The 12,234-nt window shown below is 43.1% G+C and overlaps 1 protein-coding gene across 1 annotated transcript in view; it reads left to right on the forward strand.

The window, feature by feature from the left end:
* Positions 1–12,234, forward strand: part of ches1 (checkpoint suppressor 1) — a 71,241-nt gene that overhangs the window by 53,101 nt on the left and 5,906 nt on the right. Inside the window, exon 4 of the mRNA XM_085132160.1 lies at positions 2,958–3,016. Within this exon, the coding sequence (XP_084988286.1) occupies positions 2,958–3,016 (59 nt within the window). The remainder of the gene's footprint in view (positions 1–2,957; positions 3,017–12,234) is intronic.

The following is a 12,234-nucleotide window of genomic DNA, read 5'->3' on the forward strand; positions in this document are numbered from 1 at the left end:
AACGTTTACATTACAAGCTTGCCATGCTGTAAATCAAAAATAAGGCTCAGGGGCCAAATTAAGCCCAGCAGAGACACCAAGCTGGTCCACTGAACAACAAGTTTTACAACTTTTTATTAATACTACACCAGAATAATTAAGTAATAGCAAAGCAATTAAATAAAACCGTCTTTTCTGTGAATGAAGAAAAACTTTCCGGCCAGTGAGCCACTAGAAGTAATATTGACATTTATTTTTTTACAGTCTGAGCCCAAAGAGTCGTCTTTACTACAGCAGCATTTCTAGAAAAGCTGAAACACATTGTTCTTCTGTTTTTTATATCTCAGAAATTAAATGTAATTTCTTTACATTGACAGAAAGTGTTTCTCTGGTCTGGTGGGCTGCATGTGGCCCACAGTGTGAAATGAGTTTGACATCCCTGCCGTAAATAAATGTATTTTTACGCTAAATGCAGTCTTCATAAACAAAACGAACGTCACGGTTCATTAAATAAAACACAAAACGAATGATTGGAACAATAAAACTATAAGGAAATTATTTATAGATGTTATTTAAAAGAGTGAGACACAGGGTCATTTTCCCATAGGTTTCTTTCGGAACTAGAGCTGTTGCCCCCTGCTGGCCAGTAGCAGCAACACAGGTTTAAGGCATATTGACTTCACTTTGCAGAGGAAGATGACACCTTATCTTTTTAGTGTTTTTGACCTTGGATACCAATTTCATGAAAAAACAGGCAACTCAGGGTAAAGTTATGAATCAACAAAGGCTTTGAACTAAATAAGCCATTCTTCACTATATGCACAGAGTCAGTGGTTGTTATGGCGATGGATCTGTCAGTGTTTCTCACTCGTTTCGCATTAAAACAAAGCGAGCTGTACTTGCAGATGCAGATCGTGTCCCTTTAAGTTGGATTGCAGTTTCACCCTCATCTTCTATCACAAAGATGAATTATTAAACATTACTTTAGATTTTTCTGTGTGTGTGTTTCATCAGAAGTGTGGCGCTACCGTTTCCCTCTGAAAAAGGTGCTACATTACGTTACGTCTTTCAATATCTGGCATTAGCTTTGTCCTTTATATGTATCCTGGAACTCAAGTCCAATCAATATAACACAATATCTCTCTCAACAGCTCTCACGCTCAAGAATATTATGTTATGAAGTGTAATGACCGTGAATGGTTGCACAGCATGTCTATTATGTTAAGGTCAAGGACTGTCTCAAGCCGCTCTATACAGCACAGAAGTGGGAGATGAACACGGGGAGTGATAGAGATAGATAGGAGGAAGTGGCTGAGAAGGGTTGTGGGGTGGGGTGGAGGGGGGGGGTGTAGCTGGAGTGCGGTGACGCTCCTTTGTCCTCTGCTGTTTGTCGCTCGCACCTCTCGCCTTTTCATGGCTATAATAACTCACACCACAGCAGCCAGCCCCCACGTGCTGTGTGCGCCAGAATATGGGTGTGTGTGTGTGTGTGTGCGCGCCAGAATGTGTGTGTGTGTGTGTGAGAGAGACTCTGCTCACTTAAGTGTCTCAGTCCAGCTCTTCATGCTTTTTTTTAAATGGGTGTGTGTGTCTGACACATGTAATGGTGTGTGTGTGTGTGTGTGTGTGTGTGTGTGTGTGTGTGTGTGTGTGTGTGTGTGAGACAGAGCATGCTGGGTAGGAGGTCAGCTCTATGGTGCATTCCTTCACACCCCATCAGCATCTGGATAGAAGCAGGAGGAGGAGGAGGGGGTCTCTACCTCCAGTTCTCTCTCCTCCCTTTTCTCCCTAGCGAGGGGATGTTGAAGGAGGGGAGCGGCGAGTTTAGCCCCTCGCTCACCGCATTAAATGCACAGGGGTCGTCTTGGCAACGGGAACGCCGCCATGGCAACACATGTAGTATAAGTCAGGTGCTGTCACGCTGCAAACCCATTTGTTGAGAGAGAGAGAGGGAGAGAGAGAGGTGAGGCGGGGAAGAGGGGAGAGACAGACAGAGAGAGGGAGAGAGAGATGGGGGTGAGACGGGCGGGAGTGGGGGGGGGCTAGGGAAAACAGACAGGCTGTTAGCACAGGAAAAATATGTTATCGCCGTGGCAACGCAATGTGGCAACTCTCCATGGCAACAGCAGGTGGCTCAGGGGCTGAAATTTGCTGCTTTCGCTGCGTTCGTGTGCGCGTGCGAACAGTAAATATCTGCGTGTGTGCGTCCATCTTTCCCCGGCATCTGGCGAGGTGAGAAGCGCTTCACGAGTGCAGGCGTCCAAATCCTCTCGTTCAGCAACATAAAAACACTCGTGTCACAAAGGAAACTCTCCGAATGAGTGGAAGCAAGTTCACGGCGTTCCCCAGGTGTTTTCTGTGTGTGTGTGATACCAGTGTTGACTGTGTTTGAGAGACAAGCGTCTGACTGGGAGCTAAAGACCACTCAACCTGGAAACCCCCCACCCCCCACGCTCCGTCTTTAAATTACAGATCCAGCAGCATCCCTTTTGTGTGTGTGAGTGGAGATATCTGCGTCTATGTGAGCAATGCCGTCATTACCTCCCTCATTAGTGGTGCAATGATCACCTAAACCGAGTCGCCGGCTTTGTGTTTTCCTGTGTGTGTTTTAATGTGTCGCGCGCGTCTCAAACATGGCTGTCTGGCATGAGTGCGTGTTAAGTGTTTGTGAGCTGATGATTTCTTTCTTTCTTTTTTTTTTTAATGTGTGTGAATGGACGAGTGGCGGGCGGTGGGGGGCTGTCATGAGAAATTACCCCCATGGACTACAGCGTCGAGGCTGTAATTCTCCGAGGTAATCACAGGGAATAATGGCAACAGTGGGACACCCGGGAATCTAATCACTATAATCAGAAGCACTGGCTTATGGGCTCAAATTCCTGCCTCGCTATCCGCCTCGTGATGAAGCCGGCTGGGCTGGTTGGCTGCTGCGACGTGATCAAATGATTGACCAGTTTTCTCTCCTCTCTCCTTTCTAGTCCTCCGTTGTGGTCGGGGAGTCCCCTCTTCAGAAAGAACGGAGGAGTACTCCTACAAGGTACTGTTTCACCTCCGAGTGTGTGTGTGTGTGTGTGTGTCTCCCGCCTGTTTCTTTCTTTCTCTCTGTCTCACCCGCTTCCTCTCTCCTCCTCCTCTCTCCCTCCACCCTCTACGGATGTGCCAACTCCAATCATCTCAATTCCAAATCCCTCTTTTTAGAAGCGCACCTTGAGAATACTGAGTGCTGAGTTCTGACACTTGGCTCAGCACCAAGTGTTTTCTAAGTTTGTGGAGAAAAAAATATATAAAGGGGGGGGGGGGAGAAGAGGAGTGATCGAGACACGGCGAGCAAAGCAGGGAGAGAAAGAAAGGAAGAAAATCTGAGCTTCAAATCAGAGGCTGGGGAGCAATCCCCTTGCCTCCTTTGCTCATCTAGTGCAACATATGTACAGTCTCACTTTATTTTTACTCTTGTGCACCCCCCACCCCCTATTTCCCATTATTCCTTGCCCCCCCTCCCTGCCGAACACCCCCCACCCTTCCCTGGTGGTTGGACGGCCGTTTAAATGGACATTCAATCCCAATCAGGGAGCACTCCAGGAGCTCGCTGGGCTGCCGAGCCCTAAATGGAGGAGGAAATGGATACATTAGGCGTCTGCGGCGCGCCCTCCATCGCCGCTGATAATGGAGTAGTAATGGTCAAGGAGCCGGGCTTGGAGAGAGTGTCTGAAAACCTGGACTCCCTCTGGACACGCAGAGAGTCTGAGTGATGCGTCTGAACAGCTGGACGGATGGACGGAAAGAGGTGGAAAGCTGATTTGGGAGTGCGCATGTCAGGAGGAGACACAGGGGAAAAAAGTCATTTCTTTTTTTTAATTTTCCTAATGTGTGTCTGAAAGGAGCGAGTGCAGGAGTGGACAGGTGGGAGCGTCAGAGGCAGCAGGGACGGGAAAGTTGTGAGAGACAGCCAGAGGCAAAGACAAGGGAAGAGTCGGGGTGGGGGTGGTCGGGTGCCAGAGCGAGCGAGTTTGGGGCTGTTAGTGCCCTCAGTTATTACTTCCATCTCCCATTCCCAGAGCTTTCAGAGCTGCTCCGCTCTGAGGTGATGTGTCCTGAAATGTGCCTCTCCCCGCCCGACGTGGAAGAATGCAAGGACAATGGCTGGGAGCCGAGTGCTCGACGCAACCTATCACCCCACCTCCACGAGGTTCATTATTCAGTAGCTCTAAATTATAAAGCTTCTGCTCGGTCTAAAGTGCTCGTTTTAAACTCTAAGTTCTATCGTTTCTGGAGCTAACTCATGTGAACCAGCTCTGGGCCGTTATTAACCTGTCAGCTGCAAATGAAGGGTGTATCCAAGTCAATAGAAAAATTGACCAGCTTGTAAATGATTCATCGCAGGCAAACCGGTGCATCACAATCGCTTCAAACAAGCATCGGCTTTATGTCTGTTGACAGATATCTATTGACAAATGATTACCAGCAATTCCAGCAGGACTGCAAATCCCGCCAAATGGTGGGAACTCATATGCTTGTACATTTCTCCATAGGTTTGCTGTTCTAGTCAATGATAAGCCGTTACAGGAAGCGCACTGTTGCCGTAGTAGCAGAGGTGAAAGTTAAGTACAATTTGAAGGAATTCAAGAAAAAAAAAACGATTTACGACATTTTTTATCAGCTGAGTTAATTTGCCTTTTAGGCTTAAATCGTAACTAACAAGTGAGATGCTGCCCAAAGTTAATTAACGACCTGATGTTGTGTAAAATTGTTATAATTATCTTCAAAATAGCCGGCTGCAATATTAAAATGAGCTGAAAATGTAAATAAAAGTAGCAAACCTGCACTAAACACAGTAGAAATATATACATCTCTCCCTACATATATATATATATATATATATATATATATATATATATATATATATATAGATATATATCTATATCTATATATAGATATAGATATAGATATAGATCTATATCTCTATATCTATAGAGATATAGAGATATAGATATAGATATAGAGATATATAGATATAGATATAGATATAGAGATATATATATATAGAGATAGAGATATATATAGAGAGATATAGATATATAGATAGAGATATATATAGATATAGAGATATAGATATATAGATAGAGATATATAGATAGAGATAGAGATATTTAGATAGAGATAGAGATATATAGATATATATCTATATCTAGATATAGATATAGATATAGAGATATAGATATAGATATAGAGAGATATAGATATAGAGATATATAGATATAGATATAGATATATATATATAGAGATATAGATATAGAGATATAGATATATAGATAGAGATATATATAGATATAGAGATATAGATATATAGATAGAGATATATAGATAGAGATATAGATATTTAGATATAGATATATATATATATCTATATAGATATATAGATATATATATAGATATAGAGATATAGATATAGATATAGAGATATATATATGAGGTAATGGCCGAGGAATCACACATTCATATAATGCTGAAGCTGGTAGAGCTCAGCTGAACTGATGTTATAATACATATAAAATCAATCATCTCTCTGCTCTGCCATCAGTTTGCAAAACTTTATTATTATCAATATTTATGTTTGATGTGGAAGAAAAATCTAGAAATGCACGTAATATAAAATATATGGAGCCGAGTAAAAACTAGACCGTGATGATTATGTATGCATGTGTACTTATTCAAACCAGATACTTCAGTAAAAGAAAGGTTCCACCTATCTTGTCGGGTCTTTTTGCACTGCAGCGTTGACGCTTTTACTCAAGTCTAAATACGTCTTCCAGCGCCGTGTAGGTGCAATTTAAAAACTCTAAAACGTTCAGCAACTTTGGTTCAAAAGTGGCCATCCTGCCCTTCAGACCATCTCCAGTCCTGTGCTCAGTACTACTGGATCTGCTCCTCTGTGTCAAACTCAAATATGAACTTCCTGCTGAGAAAGTTGGCAAAATCACTGATGTTGAGCAACAGTTTGTTGAACTGGCCAAAAAAAGCTTTTATTTGTGACAGGTTTGCTGAACTTTTTCATTACGCCTCATATGAGGTGCAGACAAAATAATGAAAGACTTCATGAAACAGGAATTAAGGCACAGGATTCAAAATCCTCAATAATGTATGCAGCTTACAATAGTTCATTCAATTTAGTGTTATTTATTTATATAGCACCTGTCGCCTCAAATCGATTTACATTATATGGTAAAGACCCTCCAATGATACAGAGAAAACACCAACAATCAGATGAGTCGCTGTGAGCAAGAACTTGGCAACAAGGGGGACGAAAAGCCCCCTTTTAACAGGAAGAAACCTCCAACAGAACCAGGCTCAGGGAGTGTGAAGAGAGCCAGAGATCAATAATAAACAATAATACTTGAATAACGTCAGACCCTCCCTGCCTGGTACATGCAGTTCTCTTACAGGCCTGTTCCCGTGTTTTCTAGCACATGTCCGTTCTAAAATGTGTGGTCTTTTGCCCTAAACCGAGAGAACGCCGATGACATAATCAGGGTTACTTTCTCATGCTTTGAAGTGCTCTCTCTCTCCAGAGCCACAGAAGATATTTTACAACAGCATTCTCAGCATGAGAAGAGCTCCTCATGTCAAGTAAACTCTGCTTCAAGTATAAAATTGATGTAATATCCCTCAAAGCTAAAACGAGACTAAAAGAGTTCTAAGAAGCCTATCGTTGCGCATATTGAAGATCAAAATAGGCGTAAAGGAAACATTTGAAAATCACAGGTGCTGATTAGATTTCAGCCTGATAACGCCTGTTTGTAGTTGTGTTTAAAGGGCTTTTTTTTTCAAGTCCGAGTAATCGAGTGTTGCTTTTATTTATTTTAATCTCCCACCCCTGCAAGTTATAGCAGATGTCAGTCAGCCAACCACTTAAACACTCGGCTGTAGCGTCAGATAGACAAGCCAGTTAGACATCCAGTTAAACTGCCAGCAACTTCAGCCCACCAGCAATCCAGTCCGTCAGTCAGCCAGTCAGTCAGACACCATTAGTATGCATCCTGCCCTCAGACGGGGGAGAGGCGGGAGGCGGGGGTGGGAGACGTTTTGACTGAGCGAGAGGCCACGTTCAAACGGTTGCATTCTCAAAGTCTGCTGGGAGTAACCTTTGACCCTTTGCACTCCGCGTGTGTGTGAATTCAGCGAGTGTTTGTGTGTTTTTGGTGCCTCTGCTGGCCGCGTGCAGACTGCAGCCTGCAGGGCCATGTGGAACTCATTTAACAGGAGAGCAGAGGAGGTTGAATGCGTTTACGGCACATGAGAGGGGAGGGAGGCCGAGGGCTCTCGCTCGTCCTGGAAAACAGGCAGGCAGGGAGACAGGCGGCGGGCGAAGACGTAGGAAGCAGACAGAAAAGGCAGAGCAGCTGACCAGACATCGGAAAAAGACAGACTAGAGGATATTTTCTCTCCAGGAAAAAAGAGATAGAAATGCAGACAGACACCTTTTCTTGTCTGTTCATACATTTCTTTCTCTTGTTTTCTGCTTCCAACCACACAGAGCTTTTTTTCCCTCTGCCGTTCTCCAAGCTTGTAAAATGTAATGCTCGATCTCAGCGAGCGGGGACGGGCTTTGGGAGTGCTGCCTGGTCTTTCTCAGCTTAGTTTGTCACCTCATCTCCACAGCATATGTCCCAGGTTTTTTACCTGCGGCGTCGGCGTGCGTGCTCGGTTGGAGATATGAGTCACCACTATACATAGAATGACAGATCGATGCACAGAGGGGGAAAAAATCAACAAGTGAGGATGGAAGAAAGAAATGCAAACAGTCAGCAGAGCGAGGAGGTGAATGTAGAGGTCACATATGTAAGAGAAGCTTGCACCTATAGTAGAGGTTATATGTATGTGTGCAGATGTCTGCATCTAGGATAAGCTGCTGTTGCTGAGGTGTGAGAGCTCATGTCAAACATTTCTCTCTCTCACTGTTTTCACTCATGAAATCTAGACAAGACTGAATCTGGACGTCGCCGACTGGTTTGGGCTCAGCTGCATTAGCCAGTGATGAAAGATAAAGCAGATGCAGTTCCGCACATGGCCACTTGAGGCTCACTCCCAATAACATGTCAGTCCCCTTGGATCTCCATGTTAAAATGTCCCAATTTACAGTCTGATAGAAACAGCTGTTTTGGTTTGTATATCACATTTATGCTTATGTTGTTTTTTATAACATGCAATTTAATTCTTATTTAAGCTTAAAGTTTGCACCAGGTGTCACCTCAGCTAATCCAGGCCACTGAATTTGCTGTGTTTGTGCCTTTTCGGCGATAATTAGCAAATAATGAGTCACAGTGTAACCACCAGACTAAGAACTTTCAGTTCTACTTTGTTCGTGTGTTACTTAAAACTAATTAGCAGATATCAGTGTTTGTTTGTTGTTTATGGAGGCAGCTTACTAGCCAAACCTGCCATCTAGGTCAGCGGTCCCAAACCCCCGGGCCACGGACCGGTACCGGTCCATGAGTCGTTTGGTTCCGGGCCGCGAGAGTTGAGGCTCGGGTGTGAAATTTATGGTTTTCAGGGTTTTTATCGTTAACTCTGTTTCCCCAGGTCTTTCCCATGTTGTAGTTGTGTCTTATTTTGAAAGAAATATTCACACGTTACCATAGCAACCAGAGAGCATTAAGGGGCAGAGAGGAGGATGTTACTCTCAATGTTGTTGGCGCATTTCAGGAGGACGCTGCTAATAAAGTTACACAATTACACAGTGAATTCATGTTTATTATTTACAAAATAGCAGTTTATGTCTCGGTCGTATCGTTTTATTTTGTTGTATTTATCCGTGACACAAGGCCAGTGACTCTGTTCATCTTTTATGCACAGTCTGTTATCGAGGCAAGTTTAAAGCAGGCTGACACACAGCAACCAGCCGTTTGTGATGAGGTTTCAAACGGAGCCGCCTGCTCTGCTCTCACATCGGCACACACGGACAAGCTATTCGAGAGCTGACGCATTAAAGATTGTTTACCGTCCACCGAACGTACGCGTCTGCTCGATAACGTCGTGAAAAGTTTAGGGTGCGTATGAAGAAACGGCTTCTCCGCCCTGCTTTCCCAGAGTGGTAGATCCCTGCTGATGCATGATCTACCACTCTGTGGCATGTGGAAAGGGAACCGTTGCTATGGTAACCCAAAGCCTGACTGGAACGAGAGGTGGGGAGGAGAAAGGGTGGGTGCGTGTCAACCCGGGGAGACCACTGCCCACACGCACACATCCATGCAGCGAGTGATCAAGATTACAAAAGAGACTCTGTGCAGGGACTTACTTATAAGGTTATGGAGAGCAGAGCTGCAGATATCAGGGGCAGAGCCGCGCTAACAGGAGTCAATAAGATTACTGTGGACACAGGCGGCCAGAGAGAGGCAGCAGACGCACACTTACAATGACAAAATCATAATGCACGAGTGCTCGTGTGTGTGGCAACATGAACCAAATATACAAGATTGCTTCCCACATGGGGGGGGGACTTGTATGTTTTAATGAGCTCGTGGTTCTCGAGGCAAATTAAATTTCTGCTCATAACATCGATCATAAATTTACTGTATGGGCTGAGATTTAACCCCCCGCCTCCCAAAAATGCTTCAGCTGCAGTATATTGATGGCTTGATAAACGGCGTTCACAGTCACACCTTAACAAACGTTTCTGCGGCAGACAAAAGCAAACAGCAGGTCATCGTTTGCGAAACACAAACTGACCCCAGAGATGAAAATGACAGCTGTTCCAGTGAACTGGGATGACTGTGGTGAGCAGCAAGCCTTGAATAATGAGAGCTTTCGGATCAGATGTACGCTCTTCTTTTCTCTTCTCTTCAAAGTGTATAATCTGTGTAGAAACTATATATAGATTCACATAAATTACAATTAAAGCTTAAAACCTGTTTGGATCTTCCTTCTGGTCTGCCACAGTCCAGTCTGAGTAGGAAACCAGAGACAAGACTTTGGCTTCAGTGGAAAATCTGAAATGGCTTAAGAAACAAATGATCATGTGGAACTTCTTAATGTTTGTCTTAAATCTGAAATGTTTTTCTAGCTGAGGCATTGTTGTAAACTAGAAAAACTTCCAGTATATACTTAAACACCCTGAATACTAAAAAGCTTCTCTTTTTTTTACATTATTTCTCCAGCATCTTGATTGCAGGTTAGCTGTAAAAGTTTACTTTTTCTACCCTTAGTTTACAATCTCTTTTATAATTACAAATTAAAACCATATGTCGAAAGTTCACAGACCTGAGTCACTGCGTGATTTGTTGGGGAAGATGTTTTTATCTGTTTTTAAACAGCACTTTTAATCACTTTTCTTTTTTCTTTATTATTATGATCAGCTGGTTCTTATATAGCATGTTTCTACACTAGCTGATCACTCAGAGCGCGTTATACAACATGCTTCAATCACCCAAGCACTATTTTTTATCCTTAAGTGATTTAACCGTAACACATACTCGCACACTGATGGATGCATCGGAGGGAAACTTGGGGTTAGTAACTTGCCTGAGGATATTTGGCATGCAGACTGGAGCAGCCATGGACTGAACCACCAACCTTCTGACTAGTAGCTGCTCTACCTCCTGAGTATTTTTAACCCAGTGCTGTATTTACATTTATTCTTTCAGTGATTACTTTGGTTATATTTGCTTTTTTATCTATTCTTCATGATTTGTGGTTAGCTCGGCGTTTTCATTCTTTATAGTTTTGTATATAATTTTTAGGGCAGCTGGAAAACACTTTGCATAAACGCTTGTTCTACACACATGAAAGTGACTTTATTTGAAAGACTGAAGCTTCTTAAATGTTATCAACTGTCTGTATTTTAAATATGAAGCTACAGCTAGCAGCCAGTTAGCTTGGTGTAGCGTGAATAGAGGAAAGAAAAGCTAACAGTCAGGGTGGTTCTCTTTAAAGTTAATATAAACTGTCTGCCACCAGACGGCAACTTTTAGGAAATCAAAAATAAATGAATATATATCATATTTTTTGTTGTTTAAGTGTTTCTATCTTATGCTAAACTGAGCTAATTTAAGCTAGCTAGCTAGCGCTGCAGCAGTGTTGCCAACTCCTCAGTAAGGAAAATCGCTATTGGTTGTCCTAAAAGTCGCTAGAAGTCGCTAAATGACGTCATCACCTAATTTGCATAATTGGTCATGCTAATGTAATTGTAACCTACGCTGCTGGAGAGAGAAATAACATCGTGGACGAGACATAAAGTGAGCAAAAAACGTCCTAAATGCATTTAGAATTTATTTAGAACTACAAATTAAATTTCTTTTAGCAATTATTGTTTTTTGTAATGTCACAATTCCAACCCTGCTCCTTTACCCGGGCTTTGACCGGCAAAAGTGACCCGAAATAGGCACTCTGGTGGAGTTACTGTGTGTGTGTGTGTGTTTATAAGTAGTTTTAAACCTGATCCACAAAACAGCATAACAGTAAAAGAAGAACTGACTGCGTTACACCACCCGCTGCTTGTTGAGAGTACAAGCGATATGCGCTTTCACGTCTTTTTTTAGCGAAAAAAAGTCGCTGGGAGGTCTGAAAACTCGCTAAATATAGCGACAAAGTCGCTAAGTTGGCAACACTGCGCTGCAGCTCTACATTTACCGTACAATCGCGAGAATAATATCAATCTTCTTACGTAACTCTCGGCAAAAAGGAGCAACTAAGCTAATTTCCATACATTAGCTGCACACACACAATATTAAAATAACAATAAGGTGAAAGGTTGGACGTTTTTCTGCCTGCTGTTAGATTGGCTCAGGTTTGTAAGCCGTAACCTTCGTCTGTCACTACAGATTTTTAGGCCCAAGTTGTTTGGAAGCCAGTGCATTTCCACAGCTGTGTGTTTCAGGATGTTGTCTGTGTCTGAGCCCAGTCGTGTGGGTTTCTTTCTCCAGTGACCTCTCTGTATTCTGCACCAGTCACATCATGCTTCAATGTGGTGACCACATTAGCGAGGCGATTAGCAGCACCTGTCTTTTGCCAGTCGAAAAGCTTTGCTTTCCAGACATGAGAATTCAATCTTTGTCTCATTAGTCTGCAGAAAGTATCGTTTGGTAAACTCCAGGTGGGCTTGCCATATGCCTGTTTTTTCAGCGGAGTAAAATGGCACTTAGGCAGAGTGCCGCAGAGTTGTCCTTCTGGTGGGTTCTTTAGTTTCTTTGAAAATTGGTTTGCGTGACCACTGGCTACACTTCCTCCTCCCTGACCAAGGCTTTTCTTGGCTAGACCAGATGG

The sequence above is a fragment of the Neolamprologus multifasciatus genome, chromosome 15 (genome assembly GCF_963576455.1).
Source record: "Neolamprologus multifasciatus chromosome 15, fNeoMul1.2, whole genome shotgun sequence".
NCBI lineage: Eukaryota > Metazoa > Chordata > Actinopteri > Cichliformes > Cichlidae > Neolamprologus > Neolamprologus multifasciatus.